We start from the raw sequence: 21,094 nt of genomic DNA, 5'->3' as shown, positions 1-21,094 counted from the left end.
GGTTAACCACTAGGGGGCGGGGAGGGGTTAAATGTGTTTCCTAGGGAATGCTTCTAACTGTAGGGGGAGGGGACGCACAAGGGGAGGAGACCGATCAGTGTTCCTCCGTTCTGGGAACACAGATCGGTCTCCTCTGAGCTGACAGGAGGTGGATCTGTGTGTTTACACACACAGATCCACAGTCCGGCCTTGTTAACGGGCAATCGCGGGTGCCCAGCAGACATCGCGGCCGCCAGGCACACACACCGGGTCCCGAGCAACGCGGCGGGCCCGTGCCTCCTAGGCGGCCGGGAACCCGAGGCCGTCATATGACGTCCACCCAGGATTGAAGATACCACCTGTGGACGTCATTTGACAATAGGCCGGTGCTGAAGTGGTTAAGAGGCTCCTCTTTCCTCCACTCATTACCTGTATTAATGGCATCTGTTTGAACTTGTTATCAGTATAAGACACCTGTCCACAACCTCAAAGAGTCACACTTCAAACTCCATTATGGTGAAGACTAAAGAGCTGTCGAAGGACACCAGAAACAAAATTGTAGACCTGCACCAGGCTGGGAAGACTGAATCTGCAATAGGAAAGCAGCTTGGTGTGAAGAAATCAACTATGGGAAGTCAAATGTGCTATCTGGGGCTCCACGCAAGATCTAACCCCGTGGGGTCAAAATGATCACAAGAACAGTGAGCCAAAATCCCAGAACCACACGGGGGGACCTAGTGAATGACAGAGAATGCAGAGAGCTGGGACCAACATAACAAAGGCTGCCATCAGTAACACACTACACCGCCATGGACTCGGATCCTGCAGTGCCAGACGTGTCCCGTTGCTTAAGGCAGTACATGTCCGGGCCCGTCTGAGGTTTGCTAGAGAGCATTTGGATGATCCAGAGGAGGATTGGGAGAATGTTATATGGTCAGATGAAACCAAAGTAGAACTGTTTGGTAGAAACACGTTGTGTTTGGAGGAGAGAGAATGCTGAGTTGCAACCAAAGAACACCATACCTACTGTGAAGCATGGGGGTGGCAACATCATGCTTTGGAGCTGTTTCTCTGCAAAGGGAACAGTACGACTGATCCATGTACATGAAAGACTGAATGGGGCCATGTATCGTGAGATTTTGAGTGCAAAACTCCTCCCATCAGCAAGGGCATTGAAGATGAAACATGGCTGGGTTTTTCAGCACGACAATGATCCCAAACACACTGCCCGGGCAACTAAGGGGTGGCTTTGTAAGAAGCATTTCAAGGTCCTGGAGTGGCCTAGCCAGTCTCCAGATGTCAACCCATAGAAAACCTTTGGAACGAGTTGAAGGTCCGTGTTGCCCAACGACAGCCCCAAAACATCACTGCTCTAGAGGAGATCTGCATGGAGGAATGGGCCAACATACCAGCAACAGTGTGTGAAGACTTACAGAAAACATTTGACCTCTGTTATTGCCAACTAAGGATATATAACAAAGTATTGGGATGAACTTTTGATATTGACAAAATGCTTATTTTCCACCATAATTTGCAAATAAATTATTTCCAAATCAGACAATGCGATTGTCTGGATTTGTTTCCACATTTTGTCTCTCATAGTTGAGGTATACCTATGATGACAATTACAGGCGTCGCTCAACTTTTTAAGTGGGAGAACTTGCACAATTGGTGGCTGACTAAATACTTTTTTGCTCCACTGTAGTGCCAACAGTTTGCACAGTGCTCTACAATTATAAGTGCTGCTTATAGTTACAGCTTAAAAAAACATTCCACAAACACAGATCTACTTCAAGTAATGTAAACAATTTAAGTTGGCTTTAGAGGGTTAGTTCTTTGTTTTCATTCAGCTAGCAAATTCCTCCCTCCACACAAACCAGGTGGTTGACAGGACATTGTATATGACAGTGGCACCAACCACTCTCAGAATACTCCGATCAGCAGCTGCACCAATTGGCTGCAGCCACTGATCAATGGAAAGCTGTTCAACATGTCCTTTTGACAGAAATTGATTGAACAGTTAACTTCTTTGAAGTCAAGCAGTCCACACAGTGGACACACAATTCTGAATCAGATCAGATCTTGATTCCTGTATGGCCAACTTTAGGCTGCTAGCATTGAAGATGCATTTTGGGTTGCTAAGAAAAAAAAAATCAGCATGATAAGCTATGCAAGGTAGATGAAGACAATTCAGTAGGTCTTACTTGGAAAAACATTTAAAGTGTAGTCAGGGTTGTATCTTTTGCAGGCTGAATAATAATTCTACATGATAAAAACATTCTGTTTATTTGCACTTTACTGGGTTTTTATTTATTTATTCTTTAAGAGGGATTTAAATTTGACAATTTAATATTTTTTTCCCCACCCTCACAAGCTTGAAGTGCAGAGCTTTCTGATTAGAGTAACAGTCCACCTTTTATGTTTCTTGTCAGATGTCTTCCTTTGTAGTATGAGTTTTGTGTTTGTGTGTGTGTGTTTTTTTCCTGGAAATTACATGCAATTACTGTTTTTAATGTAAAAGGGGCTGTGTGGTTGTTTTTTTTTTTTTTTTTTTTTTATTGCTGTTCAGCTGAAAAAATTGACATAAAGCAGCACTAAAACAATACCAGTTTGGGAACTACAGCTATGTTGAGTCGGTTATTCGTATAAAATAATAACATAACGACACAGGTTATTTTCTCAAGGAGATATTTGGCTCTTTCACCTTTTTTCATAGGACAGGAGAAGATTTCTACTGAAAGGAGAAGAATCAGCTGATTTTTCTGTTTTTTATTTTTCGCTAAACATAGACTTTAAGCAATGAATGCAAATGCAAATCACCATAGGTATTAATGGGTAGGGTTTTTTTATTCATACAATCAATAAATCATCTATTTTATTATTTGATTTTTTTGCCCTTTTTTTCTTTGTGGGGGCTAAATCATGTCATGGAAGTCTTAATGCATGCCATCATGCTCCTCTCTAGCAACAAGTCACTTTAAAAGAGAAGTAAGGGATTTTTTTTTTTTATCCCATAATCATACTTACTTAGGTGGATGCAGCATCGGTCCAATGCTGCATCTGTCCCCTGCCACCTCTTCACTGAGCACTGAGCCACCAAACACCACCAATGGCTCGGTTTTATTGGCTCCCCAAGTGGAGAGCTGCTGCCTGTCAATCAGCGGCTCTCCTGCTCTGCTCCTCCACGCTCACTGGAGCACTGAGCTGTGGAGGGATGGGGAGCTGCCATCTCAGCGGCTCACTGAGATGCCTATTAGTCCAGGCACCTGTTGGATCCAGACTTCCAGAGTCGGGATGACGCGGTGCCTGGACTGATCTTGGTGACGTCAGCAAAGAGCGGGCTTCAGCCCGCTCTCTGCTGAAAATGGGTCACTGGAGTGCAAAACGAATTGCACTCCTGTGACCCATAGGAGATGCCCAGCCAAATGAGCTTTGGCTGGACTTCTCCTTTTAAGTAGTGATCTGCTCACTAGATTTCCAGCTCTACCCTTTCTAAACATGGCTGCTGAAGACACACAAATTGGCAGTCATTTCCCTACTTTATCTTTAAATGCAATAATGAGCATTGTGTTACATTGCTCTGCTACAGAGCATTCTCCTAGAGTTCTCCTGTAGTAGGATAACAAGCCCTGGAGTTGATCGATTCAGCTCCTGCTCTTGGTGCTAAACCACAGCACTCACTGACAGCCAGCAATCCAGCACTAAATGGCGCCATTTGAAAACTGTGCTGGGTCTGTATGTGCGCTCTACTGTATTTCAGACCTGAATTAAGGTCCAGAGCGCAAATGAGCACTGCTCTCTGTGGGGCCTTACTAGCTCAGCCCAATGCTGTTAGCCTATAGCAGGTTTGGATCTGGGGAGACCAGTAGGGTAAGCTCGTTAATGTGCTGCTGCTACCTTATTGTGTATTCATAGGCTGGGATAATCACAGAATAGACTGTACTACTTAGTTGCAATCTACAGTAGTCGGCAAAGGGGTTGAGGACCTGTCAGTGCTTGCCTTAATGTCTTGTTTTTACTTTGTTGCTTGCCCTGATGTAATACTTTTTTCCATTTTATTTTCCGCTACATGTAATGTATTTTTTAACTATTTAAAATATGATTATGATTTAGCCAGGTATTTTGTTTTTTTCTGTGCTGACTGATTTAATTCTACACATTCATAGGATGTGAATTTGCTGCTGACCTTAACTCTACTTGCTGATTTAGTGGTTTTACTAGCCCCCAAATGTACATGCCTTGTGTGGTGTAACCAGGAGATTCCATAATTAGCATCAACTATTTCCTTCAGGCAATTTTTGGAGTTCTATGTGCCCTTATGCTAATTCAACTTCTGTGGAATTCCAGTAAACATTTACTGTCAATCAAATATTCTACCTTGTCCTGAAGGTTAGATACTTTGCCACCCCTACATTAAAAAATTTGCACTAGTTTTGGGTCAGGCTTACCATAGTTACAATTTCCCATTGACCGATGTCCAACGTTTTTCTGCATATGGATATTTTCACCTCTTGGGTCATATGCCTCTCCTACATTTTTGATTTTCATTAATTTTTCGAAAACAATATTGAACATGGCTTTTTGCATGGCTTTTGCTCTTTTCCTATTGTTTTAAGTTTGTTTTCTTGAGCATACATTACCACAACCTATGCATTAATTCATTTTATTCTTAAAGGTACTTTTAGAAAACATGGAAAATAATTGGATAGAATGCTGCTTGGGTAATTTATGCCTTTAAATCTTAATGTCAATGATTTGGCATGCCCTGCAATTTGTTTATTTAGTTCAAATGCCTGTTTATCAAACAGGTATGTTTAATTTAGGCTCCATGCACAACTAGTGGATTTTTAAGCTCCTGGAAGCTGTTAGATATTTCCTTTTTTTTTCTGCACCTAGAAGCTAAATAGTGTTATCCTATGTGTCCATGCACACTTTAGGCTATTGGCGTTTTTTGAGCTTCAGCATCTAGGAGCAGAAAAAAAAATAAAAAATTTGTGGTTTCCTGGAGCATTTTTCAAGCAGAAACACTACCAATGGCGCTTTTGGAGATTTTTTTTTTTCCCTTTTATTGCTAAAATGCTAATGCTCTTAAAACACTACTACAAAAAGATATTACCAGCGTTTTTCATCCAATTATTTTTGCAGCGTTTTTTTTTAGCTTAAAAAAAATGTTAGCGTGCATGGAGCCTAATACAGATGACAGTTGCAGCCAAAAATATTAGTTATGGTTTTCCACAAAAATCTCAATTTGCTATGAAATAAGTACAGACTGACACAAACAAATGGCATCCACTTTTCTTTAGGCTCGGTTCACACTGCTGCGATGGCAAAGTTGTACAACTTTGCCCTGCGACTTCATTCCAACTTTATCTGACTTGGATACTATTTAGAAGCCTGTACAATAGCTGAACTTGCACCCAAGTCAGACCAAAGTACTGTAGTGCAGAAACCTTTTCTAAAGTCTGAGTGACTGAGTTAAGATGGCTCTTATGTGGAAAACATTGAATTTGACATCTCATGCGACTTGGGGTCTCACAAGTCGGATCCCCTGTCGCAGCAGTGTTAACTGAGCCTTATTCCGAAAGCTTTGCTATTTACATAGTTATCGGTACCCCCTAACCTTGTATTTTGCAGCACATCATTTTAAGGAAATTATTGCAACCATGTGCTTTCTGTAAACTCTACATTTCTCAACTGTCAGTTTGTCTCACTTTTTTATTAAAACAAAAAAAATTAGGTACAAGAAAGAACACCAAAAGCCCCCCCCCCCCCAGAAGGGGTAAACAAGGGGGGGAGAAAAAGAAAACCCTCAATAGAACATTAACACAGACCAACATAGCCCACATACTATTAAAGGGGTTGTAAAGGTTCACGTTTTTTTCACCTGCATTAAGGTGAAAAAACATCTGACAATACTGGCCCTCCCAGCCCCGCCATTTTACTTACCTGAGCCCGTTCACCTGCTGCGCTTGTCTCCGATTTCCTCTTCGCCGCTCAGCCTGGCCGTTGATTGGCTAGAGTGGAAATATTGAAAGCAGCGCAGCCATTGGCTCGCGCTGCTGTCAATCACATCCAATGACACGGAGTGCCGGGAGGTGGGGCCGAGTGATACAGTCAGCGCCAGCTGTATCATGAGAGCGCGCCCGAAAGAACTAAACACCATGCGAGAGAGTTTGCATGAACGTGTTTAGTTCTTGCAGGGAGGAGCTGAGACAGCCGCCGAGGGACCCCAGAAGACCAGGTTCGGGGTCACTCTGTGCAAACGAGCTGCACAGTGGAGGTAAGTATAACATGTTTGTTATTTAAAAAAAAAAAAAAAAATTACCTTTACAACTCTTTTAAAGATACAATAAACAAATTATCCAGCAGATCTGGATTTCAGCGACCCCACACATTAGTCAAGGTCATTTTCTTAGTTCGAATGTTAGTCCATACAGTAGAAGATTATTATTAACTATAGTTGTCCATGTTTCTAGTGACAAAAGAGGGGGCAACTTTCCAAAACAGAAGGATAATCTTCTTCACATAAAAATAGAGTATACGCAGTAGTTGTTTTATTATACTTGAAGACAGGCAAATCTCCAAAGATGTTCAAAAAGCAGTTCTTAGGATGTAGAATGTTGGGCAAACCCAGAGCAGTGGAAAGGAAACTGTTCACCCCCGTCCAGAAAGCAGAGACAAAGGGACAGTTCCACATATAATGGAGTAAGTCAGCAGTTGCTCCACAGCCTCAAAAATAGTCTGGCGAGGAACGTAGGTCCAGTCTATGCAATCTAACCGGAGTGAAACAACTATGGTAAAACCGTTTTACCTGAATAACAATCTTTTGGAGGCTAGAACTGTTTTATTATAATATTGTTCAAATTCACACCTTTAAGAGACAAATCTGGCAAAGTCCACTTCAGTTGAGATTGACTGTATCTAGGATGGTCTTTCACACACAGCTCTAGTAAGTAGTCGGGAATCTGTTTATTGAGACGAGAGGAGTGAAGGAGCTTCTCTAAAGAAGATACAGAAGTGGGATTTGTCAGAGAGCCAAACTGTTTTCCGAACAGCATAAAAGTCCCACATAAAGTTGATGTAAATATTTAATTCCTTAACAGACCAGCATTGAGGGTGCGAGATGGAAAAAAAAAATGGATTTTTTTTATTACGCTTGGGTATACGCTTCTGGATGGTCACAAAAATGGCTTTTTGTTTTTGAAAATAAGGAACCTGAGTTTGGTGTTTTTAGTTCTGCGAACTGAGCCTTCAAGCAGATTTTCTCCAATGGAGTAAACTTTCTCTCCTCTGCTTCCTTCCTCCTTCCTCTACCCATTTGCAGTTTTTTTTTTTTTTTTTTTTATGGTAAATACCTTTTTTATTCTTTGTGTAGAAAATCACTTATTCCTCACCTATACGATAAGGACATGGATCGCGCACATTGTACATCCCGGAAGGCAGTTTTTCCATTCTGTGCATGCGCAGACACACTGCAGGTTTCTGCCAGGTTCCAAAGACACATGCACAGACATGTTACAAGTCTCTGTTAGGTCTTTAGGATCTGGCAGAGCTTTGTGACATGTCTATGCAAGCATGGAAACCACTTTCCATGCATATATAGATATGCTGAAAAGCTCTGCAGGTCCCATAGACCTAACATAGACCTCTGTAGCATGTCTGCACAAGCCAGGAATAAACAACCAAGTAGAGTTTTAAAAATGACAAAGCAGAGCAGCGCAGGGAGAACAGGGATACAGCAATATCTCTTTCATGTGGCTTCACTTGAATAGTCCTATATGTGATCCTAGGAAGGAAGGAAAAATCCTGAATGGCCGCACACCGCTGAAGGCATCTTTATTGAAAGATTAAAATTAAAAAACAGTCATATCTGAAGCATAGAAAACAGAGGAGAACAGCTAACGCGCTTCACATCACACCAGATGCTTATTCATATGACTAAGCATCTGGTGTGATGTGAAACACATTAGCTGTTCTCCCCTGTTTTCTATGCATAAGATTTTAATCTTTCAATAAAGATGCCTTCAGCGGTGTGCGGCCATCCAGGATTTTTCCTCCCTTCCTAATTTGAGCAGAGCCAACACCTGCAAGATCGTATAGGGCGGGTGCCTTCAACAGGTCTGGAGCTTTTGAGCTACAATCTTTCTTCTGTACAGGTGATCCTACTCTTACTTAAAAGTACCTCCGCCTTTTTTTGAGAAAAAAACTTTCCCCTCTGGGTGATCTATGCACATTGTAGGGATACTAACTTTGTTGCCGGTTCCTACCTTTTGTTTATTTTATTTTTTTTGAAGAAACCACTGTCTGTGTGCATGTTCTTAGTGAATCTGTATGAGAGTGGTTTAATATCAGCTGCTGCATACACAGGGTTTTAATAAGGAAAGTGGCAAGGTCTGCTTCCCTTTTTAGATGTTATTTTCCTTTGGGAGCGTCTCACCAAAAATTACTTTTTGGTTGCAGGGGATGCTCAAAATCTGATTTGTATCTTAATCAGCCAATCACACAAGCAGGGAATGACATTTCTGGGAGTGTTTTGTACACCATAAGGGTACAGAACACCTCCCAGGTAAACATATTGCATTGCATTTTACAGAAAATTACAGCAATGTAGGTTAAAGATAATTTTTAACCACATTCAATTACAACATGACTTGTCACAATTGTATGTTATGTTATTTTTTTATTTGCATTTTCTTTTTCCCCCACAAAAGTGGAGTTCCCCTTTTAAAGTCTGTTTTCATATTTTGCTGGATAGTAAATAGGCTGTTGGGTTTTAGGGATCCAATTCTTTGTGCACAATACGTGTCAGGTTTACAAGTGAAACATATCGGTGACCTTTATGGGATTGACCGCAATAGCATTATTGCTTCCTGTAAGATGGGTCATTAAAAATGAATGTGTCATGCACAAGGCAAGAATACATACTATTGCAATAACCAGCTTGACTTGGTTTAAAATAGATGCTTGCATTTACAGAAGCTTGACTTAATTGGTCTTGCAGCGTATTCAAATTATTTGCATTCGCAGCAGTTCTGACTATAATTATTATTATAAAGGATTTATATAGCGCCAACAGTTTGCTCAGCGCTTTACAACTGTTCTCTTGTTGACTCTTGTAATTTGCATAATGTTGTGATGTGTTCTACTAAAAACCATAGTACAATAAACATTGTGAATTATACAAAGACATTTCAGCTCAAAATGAATGTTTTGTATGCAGGATGCGGCATCCCTCGGGTCACAGAAAGGGGGAATCACTAAACATGGCTGGCTGTACAAGGGAAACATGAACAGTGCAATAAGCGTCACCATGAGGGTAAGTATCACACTCCAGTAAACTTTAATCATTTGAATGTTATTGTAAATACAATAATACAATGTAATACAATATGTCTTTCAGTCTATGCAGATAATAAGTGGCTACAATGTTTATCATCCATTGCTTTGTGTAGAGCATTGTTCTTTCCATACATTGTAGAGACTTGATCTATGAAGGAAACTCTTTATAGACCCTACTCTTGTCTTCTGCAAATAGTAACAGATTTGGTTGTATACAGGTCCAAGTCTTTTCTGCAAGTTTAGAATGAACACCACCCCCTCTTGGTGCTAAGCCTCTCCTCCTGCCCTTCAGCTGTCAAATACAAGAGCCTCTGCTACTTACTGAGGCTGTGACAATTGACTGCTGAATGATAAGAAGTAGGGTTAGTGTCAGGAGGGCGTAATCTCTACTTGGGGAGAAATTGAAGCCCTATGTATAGGGTCCTAGGGTATAGGGAGCAGGAACATGGAACTCAATCTTAACCCCTTCGTGTCTAAGGGTAAAACAAATGTTAAAGTGTGACTAAACCCACAACATTAAAATCTGTATATGCCGTAAAGCATGCTTATACTCTCTGTGGAACCTAATGGGTTAATTCTCCACATTGTGTGTAAAGGCTGTTTGGTCCTGTCTTCTCTTATCCTCCCCTTCATACACAGTTCCCAATTCATCTGCTGATAGTAGAGCCTTGGGGGCACTCTGCACATGCTCAGTTTTTTTATTTTTCTTGGGAGGGTGCATGTGATCAGCACAGGGCCAATCGGCACTGTCCATATAGAGGGTCAGGAGTCCTGCTGCCTCATAGGACAATCAGAGGAGAATGAAAACTCCCTCCTAGAAGCTTTAACCAGACATCACAAGACTGCTATATACTGCTGATGAGAAAAGGTATTTGGCAGTTTATAGTTACTAAAATAATTGCATTTCCATGTTGTGTACTGTGGGAGACCAGATATAGTGAATGCAGGGTCCTGGGTTTAGTAATACTTTAATGCCTAAGCACAATTTTCCAACGTTGACGTGTTGCTAAAACTGTACATATCGTCACAACCACTTTGCGCATCCAGGTGGATTATACCTTGTTTTTTTTGTGATCAAATTAGGCTTTCATTTGGAGGTATTTGATTATGGATATCTCCTGATTTTTTTTTTTTTTTTTTTTTTCCCAAAATAGTAAAAAAAAAATTTTTAAGTGGATATAAACCCTCACATATACCAAGTGAAGTGAACAGCCTCAGATGATAAACAGAGATGAAACAAATCTCCCTATACATGTATATATGCTGTTTTCACATTTATATACTGTTTAGAAAGTGCACGTTCTGTTAGAATTTTCACTTCCTCATTCCCCTCTAGGAGGGGATTATTGCTGGACTGTGAGACAGCTGATTTGAGGAAAGGCACACCCCCCTCCCCACACATACAGAGGTTGTCTGTGTATCTTTTAGCAGCCTGCTAATCTATTTATAGCAACCTCCTCAGCACACACACTTCTATCTAGGGTCTCCGAGAGCTTGTCAAAAGTTGATGGCTGATAACAGAGGAACTGAGCAGGATAGAGATACAAGACACAATGCTTTAAAGAGAGATAAGAAAACACTACAGATAGATATGCCCAGCTCAAATTTCATGAATCGGGTTTACATCCACTTTAAATTTAGCTGTATATTTCTTGTTACTACCATAACCTACCACTGAAGAACAACCTTGACCCTTACTTGACCCAAACACTAACCTTGGCACTGACTTAGATCAAACCTTGATCTAGGTATTTTTTTTTCTTTCTTTTTTTTTTTTTTACACACAGTTGTTTGCATCTCTCGCCTTGCACAGAGAGAGAGAGAGAAACAATGTATCTTTCCTCTCTTTTCGCAGAGAAGCACAGGGGCGGGCTTCACAGTGACTGATCAATGTGATAGCCAATCTGAGGCTATCACAGCGTTCAAGTGACCCGGAACCAGGAGTTCCACATCTGTCAACATCAATTTTTTTTTTAATGAATGAAAGCCCTATTTTAGTTTTGTAAAATGGATGTAAATGGACAAAATGTTTGTTTTTTTTGCATGAAAAAATGTTGAAAAAATGGCTCCGAGACTCAAGTACCGTAGTTAAGGACTTTAGCTGGTGATGTACAAAAACTGATGTAAAAACAGATGAAAAAGTGATGTAACCTTCATCCATTTCCTCTTTGAAAAAATGTGACTCAACTGATGAAACAAACGTGGTCCGCACGTGTGAAAGGGACCTTTACCTCTTGGTGACTTTCATTTAATTAGGAGATCACTGATTTCATGGTGCTGCAAATGAAGCTTGTAGCCTAATGGGCAATTAACAAACAAACGTGCATTACAATTCATAAAAATGCTTAAAAAATGGATGTGCATTGCCTTCTAATGATGTGGATTTTTTTTGCGTGTGGTTGTACATTTTAACACATTTTTTGCGCATTAAATTGCTAAGAATGTTATTTTTGCTGACCTCACATCCTTTTTCCATGTGTGTGTGTTGAGAGGAGAAGTGAGAGAGACAGATGAACATTTTTGGGTTTGGAGAGACATTTGCACACAGGATTGTCTAGTGTTGCAGCCAGCACATGGCTTATGCCACATACACACGACTGGTTTTGCCGTCGGAATAAACCCTGAAGGTTTCTCTGACGGAATTCCATTCAAGCGATCTTGCCTACACCCGTTCAAACCAAAGTCCGACCGTCCAGAACGCGGTGACGTACAGCACGTACGACGGGATTAGAAAAAGCAAGTTCAATAGCCAGTAGCCAATAGCTTCCGTCTCGTACTTGCTTCAATGCAAGCGTCGTTTTTGGTCTGTCGGAGCAGCATATAGACGAGCTATGAACTGGTTCCGTGGGAAATATTTAGAACATGTTCTATTTCTAGGTCCTTCAGAATTTTAGAACAAAAAATTCCGATGAGGCCTACACACGATCGGAATAGACGATGAAAAGCTTCTGTCTGACTTTTTCTGTCAGACTTTCCGCTCGTGTGTAGGCGGCTTTACAAACTCCTCTATTTCTTTACACCCTGCCAATGAGACCTCATTAACCAGCTTTCCACAGCACACACTCTACTTCATCTCAAAGATTGCTGCCATATGAGTTCATAGGTCCCAACTGTCCCTGATTTGGAACAATGTCCCTCTTTCCTGCTCATTTGTCCCTCATTTTGGTCTGATGTGTATAGTTGTATATAAAATGCACTTTTTACCTTTCAAAAAGTGTTTCCCGTTTCTAAATTGCGGCATTTCTAAATTTCTAAAGCCAATATAAAGGAATAGTGGTGGTAAAAACTAACCCATTTTTTTTTTATAATTCTCCTTTAAGGGGGTGTGGCAGGGTGTGTGTCCTATGCCTAAATACTTTTGCTAATAGAGGTCCCTCGTTCCCATCTCAAAAAGTTGGGAGGTATGTGAGTTCTTGTATGGAACAAAATAAACAGCATTTTCCCCCTCAATAGGCTTGAATTGTGTTTAAGTTTACTTGCATTGCAGTAAAATTCAGCATTTTTACACAACGCACTGCACATCCTATGACACCAGCATTGTGATGTGAACAGGGCACACTGAAAACAGTAGTTTTCTATGTGTCACGGAGTGATCTGCGTTCTTCCAGTGCGATAAAACGCAGGTCATTGCTGTATGTGTGAACAGGTCTTACCGGATGCTTGAAGGTACTGTAGAGTGCCAACCATTATTAACCTTTTTAGTCCAGCTCAGGCTCACTTATCTGAAAGCTAAAATGTTATATTTAAAGTGGAGGGCCACCCAAAAAAAAAAAAAAAAAATGCACCAAAAAAAAATGTACTCACCTGAAACCCTTGTTGCTAGGCAGTCTTCCTAATCTGCCTCTTCCTATTCCACGGCGTGTAATGCTCCTCAGTTCCTTCTGGGAACTGTGTGTGTTTCCAGAAAACCACGGGTCTATTCACAGAGCACTGCGCTGCTCGCGCGTATGCAGTAGGAAACTGGCAGTGAAGCCGCAAGGCTCCGCTGCCTGTTTACCTTAGGATAGCGGTGCCGGGACCCGAGAGCTGAGGGATGGGTCGGCCTCGGGCGGCCGACATCGCGTGCACCCAGGACAGGTAAGTCTACTTATTTAAAGTCAGCAGCTACAGTGTTTGTAGCGGCTCACTTTAAAAAAAAATTTAGCCGGCCGGAATCCCGCTTTAAACAGATAACCTAGACCAGTGGTCTAGGTTATCTTTGCGGCCCAGCTAACACCAATGTTGGGGCACTATTCTTTCCACGAATACCAATGATTAGGCACTGTTCCTCTCACTGACACTAATGATGGGGAACTATTCATGTTACTGATACCAATGATGGGGCACTATTCCTGACATCATTGAGACATTATTCCTCCCACTAAAACCAATGATGGGGCATTTTCTACTTCAACTGGTCACATTTTGGCCCCTCTGAAGTCTGAAGGACAGTAAACTAGCCCCTTGGTTGGAAAATTTAGAGACCCCTGACCTAGACAAACAGAATGCTGCAGAGCATTATAATGTCGTGTGAGTGTCTTCAGCTGCACATCTCACAAGAAGTGATTCATTGCTTCTCATAGTGAAAAGTTTGGTTCAGTGACATAAGTGCCAATTCTGTATGTTTCTAAACGTATAATGTATAGCTAGTTATTATTGCATACTGTTGATGTGCCAGGCCCCAAATCTCTAAAAATGCACATTTATTTGATCACTGTGCTTTTTTTTTTTTTTGTAGTCTTTCAAAAGAAGATTTTTCCACCTCATTCAACTTGGTGATGGCTCATACAACCTAAACTTCTACAAAGATGAAAAAATTTCCAAAGAACCTAAGGGGTCAATATTCCTTGATTCCTGCATGGGTGTTGTACAGGTAATACATTTCCCAATCCCTTTTTGCACTATATACTTTATAGTTTGCTACTCTTTAGGAACTTTGGTTACACCTTTGGAACATAGTAGGAAATCTTTGACTTTCCAGCTGAGATTGGTGTACAACTGCTCTGTAAATTTTGACATTCTAAAGCGGAATTCCAGCCTTCCTTAAAGTGGTTGTAAAGCCACTTTATTTTATTATTATTTATTTTTTATGACAAACCTGTTATACTCGTCTTCTCTGTGCAATGGTATTGCATGGGGTGGCCCTGAATCATACCCTTCTGGGGTCCCCTGCCGGTGGTATTGGCTCCTCCTTTTCTGTTTGTGCCCTCATTGGAAGCCTTTTCCTATGGTGGTGCACCTGTGGGCTCGCTTCCGAGCAGGGCTATGTGTGTCTAAAGATACAAACAGCATGGTGCGGCCCAAACAGCATGGTGCGGCCCCCTGCTCTCTCCTCACAGCTTTTGATTGTCTCTGAGCCTGTGAGAAAGGGGAGGCAGAGAATCAGTACTGCTGCAGACAGGCTCAGCACTGGATCATCACAGGACTCGCAAGTCAGTATTTAGGAGTGGGTTGGAGGGAACAAATAGTGAAAGGTGTGTGTTGTTTTTTTTTTTTTTTTAACCTGCAGGTAATGCATTAAAGGAGAAGTATTTATTTGAAAGATATCTCCCATGGGCCTTTGTTTCAGCAAGGGAAATCGCACAATTTCAGTTGTGTATATATAAAAATAGAAAATCTTTATTAAACAGCAGGTTAAAAATTAGCTGGTCTAGACAATTCACATCCTAATCTTGAGGACATTCCTACACATGTGAAGCAGGGATACATAAAATTGAAATAAATTGCATAGTCACAAAATCAATCCAACGCGTTTCAACTTATGCAAAGTCTTAATCGGTGGATAAAGAAGTGGAAGCAATCCTACATACATAAAAAAAAAATCAAGAAAAAGTGCACTGTGAAATTTTATATTAACTTTACAGAGTTATGCAGGATTTTGCTGTTTCATACCACATTCATAAAGAATATATTACACTTGCAAGGATATGGATGTGACCAAGTGTCCAGACCAACAGAAAATGGATCAGTGGTGCAGATCGTACGGGTCCCGGCCCGAAACAGGCTGCAAGCCCTACTGAGGATCAGTGGTCACCTACAAGGGGCAACAAAGACAGCTTGCTTGCATTCATTAAATTAATTCAAAGCGTAGGGACACTCCATCACTAATCAATGACATGTTTAGAAATATGTTTATAGAGATTTATATATAAAATATCTAATGGTTCTAGAGATCAGGGTTAATGTAACATTGTATATGTTTAAGAACAACCTTCCAATTAAGTATGTGTTTAGACATGGCAGTACATGAAAGAAACATGTAAAGGGTATATCTGCGCTAGGAACTAAAATGTAATAAGCAGCTGTGCACTATAACCCAGACACCAGGCACAGATAATATATGTAAAAAGAGTGCAGCGCTGGATACCAAAGATTTTTCTCAGATACTGGAGAGTAACACTATATTTACTATATGCTTATTTGTACGTTTGCAATGAATTTTTTGCTCATGCTCTGTTTTTATAGATCATCACATGTGTGATTGATAATGTTTTACATGCTTTAGTAAACGTTGTTTTTTATATAACCTTGGTAGTGTTGTTGCCGTTAAAATCCCATCTTAGGGGGCATTTCCGTTTTCTAAAAATAAAAGTGCATTTGTGCGAATACAAACAAACATTACATTTATGATATTTGTTTGTATTTGCACTAATGCACTTTTATATTTTTTAGCACTGCACTCTTTTTTTACATATGAAAGAAACATACCTGTTTGAAAAGTGACACCACACAAAGTATAAGCTGAATAATAATACTACAGCAACAAGAAGGAAACACCCTCCAGAAAAGCCCTGTAATCAGACAAAAGAAGGGAAGCTATATAAAGCCATTTCCTGTTGGTCTGGACACCGGTCACGTCCATATCCTTGTAAGTGTAATATATTCTTTATGAATGTGGTATAAAACCACAAAATCATGCATAACTCTGTAAAGGTAATATAAATTTCACTGTGCACTTTTTCTTGTTTTTTCGATGTATGTAGGATTGCTTCCACTTCTTTAACCCCAATGAAGACCTTGCATAAGTTGAAACGCGTTAGTTTGGTGGATATGCAATTTGATTCAATTTTATGGATCCCTGCTTCACATGTGCTGAGTAGGAATGTCCTCATGATTAGGACGTGAATTGTTTAGACCAGCTAATTTTTAACCCGCTGTTTAATAAAGATTTTCTATTTTTATATATACAACTGAAATTGTGTGATTTCTATTGCTGCAACAAAAACCCATGGGAGATATCTTTCCAATAGTTTATTAGGGGTGGAGCAGCCTTTTTCCTATGATCCAATTGCTACTTGCTGTTTTTAAAGGAGAAGTATAGCCAAAGCTCGTTTGGCTATACTTCTCCTATAGATCACAGGAGTGCAGTTAGTTTTGCACTCCTGTGACCTGTGACCTCTCTTGCGTCACAGAAGTCAGTCCAGGTACCGCGACATCACAACAATGGAATTCGGGATCTGGCAGGTGCCTGGACCGACACACAGCTCAGCCTGAGCCGGTGCCCCGCCCCCTCCACAGCCCAGCGCTCTAGTGAGCGAGGAGGAGCAGAGCAGAGAGCTGTGACTAACCGTCAGCAGCTCTCTGCTCGGGGAGCTGTCAGAACCAAGCGATCAGCCATGTTCGATTGCTCGGTTCTCAGTGCAGAGGCGCCAGAGGACAGATGCAGCATTGAGATTGATGCTACATCCAACTAGGTAAGTATGATTGGGGGAAAAAAACAAAACCCATACTTCTCTTTTAAGGTAAAAAGCCTTTTGGAACCACTTTAAAGCAGAACTATACTCACCTGTTCTCCAGTGCAGTGATCACTCAGAGCCCCCGGACATCTTCAGCCAGGTGGCTTTCGGTTATTAATTGTCGGCTGTTTCCTTTAGCCAGGCCAAGATGACACTACTTTCTCTTATGTGCGGTAGTTCATTCATTTCAGCGTTGCTATAATTATTACACTGAGCGCTCGTGCTCAGTGTGATGATTTCCCCTGCTCAGTGTACAGTGCAGACAGGCAGGTAAGTAACTTTAATGCAAAGGAGGCATAGCATGTCTGTTCCGCATTAAATGTCCTGCCTGTTTGCAATTTTTTTATTTAGGTAAATTTCCACTTTAATTCCTGCACAGTTGCAGATATTTTTTTTGTGCAACGATTTAAACAAAGGATACATTTGAAGAGATGATTGTATGGTTGAGAAATGAACTGAGGTGGAGGAAGGTGCTGATAGTTCCAGTACTGCTGTTATGAGTCTGGCATCCATTTTAGTATTGGAGAAAGAAAACAATTCTCTTGGGACTGGGAGTGTTGTATTTCCATGACATAGTGTTCAGTGCATGAAGAGTTTTCTGTTTTTCTTAACTTTGTTTCTTGCTGTATATATAAAAAAAAGAACTATCAAAATATACCTTGCACTACACTCCCAGATTAAACTATTATTTGCTATTGGTTAAGATTGTGCATAGCTGCCTGTGTGGGAGTAAAGAGCTGATAAGTGCCCACATAGTGCTGTTAAGTGGTTTCTAAAATCCAAGCCTTTTCAAACCTGTACAGAATACTAAAAGGTTTACTCACATGAAAATGTGTAGCGTTTTTACATGCACCACATTAAATGTTTACCACAGTTTTTTTTTAAATAAATGCATTGGTTCTAACATTAGAGTCTGCAGGGGGAAACATTAATTATATGATCATTAAATCATATAGACCGTTTTGTTCTAGAATATGGAGAAGTATACATTTTTATAACTATGCAAGAGAGCTGTACAGACTTGCACCAATTCATGTTAAAGTGTATGTAAAGCCAGAACATTTTCTTTGGTTTTGCATAGAATATGCAATATTATGACCTCTGTCAGGTTCCCTTTGCTGTCTATCTCCATGCTAGGTACATTCTTCCTGTTTGGTCTTGGTGACCATTTTCTCTTGTAAAAAAAAAAGTGATCGGAAATCCAAAATGTTTGTCACAGAGCACGAGGTGAAGGAAAATCTTACAGACCTTCCAAACCTTTTGTAGTAAAGATAATAGTATAACTTCTCCACTTATTGGAGTAATGTTAATTAAGAAAGCTGCTCACACAAAAGTATACCCCTCCTAACTCTGAGTCAACAATTTTTTATAACTGAAATTTAAATAAGTGCTGCAGTAAAATCAACTCGTGCAGTCCTGCAAAGATCAACAAGTGTTTATCCTGTGTCAGTTTCTACAAAAAGAATGAAAATTATAGAAAGCATATCAAGCAGTATCCTCGTGTGTAAAGTCTCAAATAATCAATGCTCCCAATAAAGTGCTTTATACATTCAAGGGAAGAAACAAGTAAAAGCAAATATATTTAAAGTTAAAAAGATCTTGCTTTATCTTCAGTGCCCTTTAACCTAAATCTTTCTTCATCAAACATACACGCACACTGTGAACTATAAACCACTATTATTATACAGGATTTATATAGCACCAACAGTTTGCATAGCGCCTTACAGTATAAAGGGAGAGTGTACAGTTACAATACAGTAAATACAAGAGGGTCTTAGGAGCTTCCAATCTAATAGGGTGAGGCAAGTGATAAAAAAGGTAATGCCTGTGGGGATGAACAGATGGACGAGTTAAAAGTTCCATTTTTGTAGGTGGGATAGGCTTCCCTGAAGAGATGAGTTTTCAGGGATTGCCTAAAGGTGGCAGGAGTAGGAGATAGACAAATCAAGGTAGAGTTCCAGAGGATGGGAGAGGCTGTGGAGTAGTGCTGGAAATGAGCATGGGATTAGGAGAAAAGGAAGCTAGAGAGCAGGAAGAGAGTAGGAAGAGCCGAAAGGATGGCTTGGGTGTTTTTTTGGAGACAAGATTGGTATTGTAGCTCAGGGCAGAGTTGTGAATGGCTTTGTATGTTACTTGTTAATTTTTGAATTTAATTCATTGGGCAATCGGAAGCCAGTAGAGTGAATGGCAGGGAGGGGTGGCAGACACTGAGTGGTAAGACCCTTTCACACTGAGGCACTTTTGCCCTTCAAAAAGCAACTGAAAAAGCTCACAAAAACCAATTTCCATTAAAATCAATGAATGCTTTCACACTGGGGCGGTGCGCTGGTGAAAAAACAAGTAGCATCTTTGGAGCATGTTGGGAGCGCTAAAAAAAGCACCTCAAAAATGCCCCTCTCCATTGAAATGAATGGGAAGCTCCTCAAAAGCACATGAAAACCGCTTCAAAAGAGCCTCTAAAATTATTCTTTTGAGTCACGTGACCTTCAAAAAAAAAGTGCACAGCTAACACCTCAAAAGCACTTGAAAAGCCCAGCATTTTATTGGCAGTTTTCAAGCGCCTCAGTGTGAAAGTGGTCTTAGGTAGATGAGTTTGGCAGCAGCATTCATGATAGACAGAAGAGAGGATAGCCTATGTAGAGATATGCCTATGAGAAGGGAGTTCCAATAGTCAAGGCGAGAGATGTGGTTTCATTAGTCAAAAGGGGGCACATTTTAGAGAAGTTTTAGAGATGAAGTATACATGCTTTAGACAGTGATGGGAGACGAAAGGACGTGTCAGAGTCTAGGATTGCACTTAGTAACCTGGGGTGAGGGGAGGGACTAATAGTTTAAATTATTAATCTTTATGGAGACGTCAGGGAGGAATATTACAAGCCTGTGAGGTGAGAAGTATAGATCAATAGGTTTGGGTGTCATCTGTGTAGAAATGGTATTGAAAGCTGTGGGAGGTTATTAAGGGACCATGAGAGGAGGTATAGCTAGAGAAGAGGTCCAAGAACAGAGCATTGGGGAACCCCTACAGAAAGGAGAAAGTGGAGAGGAAACAGCTATAGGTAACACGGAGCACTGTAATAGAAGAACCAGGAACAAGCAGAATCTTGAAGGCCATGGGAGTACTGAGGAGGAGCCGGTGGTCGCAGAAAGGTTTGATAGTAAGAGTATGGAGTAGCCGCCATTGGTTTTAGTAGTTAGTAAATCGTTAGTGAGTTTTAGTAGAGCAGTTTCTGTGGAGTGCTGTGAGCAAAAGCTGGACTAATAAAGTGGTCAAGAAGGTTGTTTTCGATAAGGTAGGAGCTCAGACGGTTGTAGAGTAAGTGTTCTAAAAATTTTGAGGTGAATGAGAGCAAGGAGATAGATCTTAAATTGTTCAGGTTGGTGGGGTCCAATGAGGGCTTTTTAAGTATGAGAGTGATCTGTGCATGTTTTAGAGGGGAGGGAAAGGTGCTAATAGAGAGGGAGAAATTGAAGATGTGAGTGCATAGGATAGAATAAAAGGGTGACCATAATTGTTTCAAGGGAGCAGGTTCAAGGGGACAATTGGTTAGGTTGGGCATCTGAGAAAAGTTTGGTAACCTCTTCAGTAGTAGCCCAGTCAAAAGAGGAACGTAATGAATGTGCTGTTAGACAGGGTATGTGAAGTGGGAAAGATATCTGTATAGTGGAGATGTTCTTACAAATTGCAGCAATCTGGCTTTTGAAGTGATTAGCAATCTCTTGGGTAGTGAGTGCGTTTAGTGGGGCGGTGGGGGACAAGGAAGAGAACAGCCGATGAGGACTGGATGATAAGGTATTAATAGGAGTCAGAAAGTAGGTTTGTTTGGCAGCATGGAGGCAGGAACTGTATTATAGGAAGGCAGATTTGTATAGGGTGAAGTCCTGCAGGGATTTAGTTTAATGGCACAGTTATTCAAGAGTACGGCTATGTCTCGATTTCTGGTGTCGTCAGTTTGCCAAGGTTGTAACAATTGGGGCCTGGTTCTGTGTGTAGTTTGAGGAGCAAGTGCATTCAGTGAGGATGAGAGTGAAGCGAAGGGTTTAAAGTAATTGGAAAGCTTTGA

At 40.7% G+C, this 21,094-nt stretch overlaps 1 protein-coding gene across 14 annotated transcripts in view; it reads left to right on the top strand.

The window, feature by feature from the left end:
- Positions 1–21,094, top strand: part of DOCK9 (dedicator of cytokinesis 9) — a 433,207-nt gene that overhangs the window by 184,365 nt on the left and 227,748 nt on the right. For all 14 annotated transcript variants that reach the window (XM_073614422.1, XM_073614424.1, XM_073614413.1 and 11 more), the window contains exons 6-7: positions 9,200–9,295; positions 14,036–14,170. In XM_073614422.1, the coding sequence (XP_073470523.1) occupies positions 9,200–9,295; positions 14,036–14,170 (231 nt within the window). The remainder of the gene's footprint in view (positions 1–9,199; positions 9,296–14,035; positions 14,171–21,094) is intronic.

The sequence above is a fragment of the Aquarana catesbeiana genome, linkage group LG02 (genome assembly GCF_042186555.1).
Source record: "Aquarana catesbeiana isolate 2022-GZ linkage group LG02, ASM4218655v1, whole genome shotgun sequence".
In the NCBI taxonomy this organism is placed as follows: domain Eukaryota; kingdom Metazoa; phylum Chordata; class Amphibia; order Anura; family Ranidae; genus Aquarana; species Aquarana catesbeiana.
Note: the sequence above shows the minus strand (reverse complement) of the source record. Positions and strands in the feature narration are given on the sequence as shown.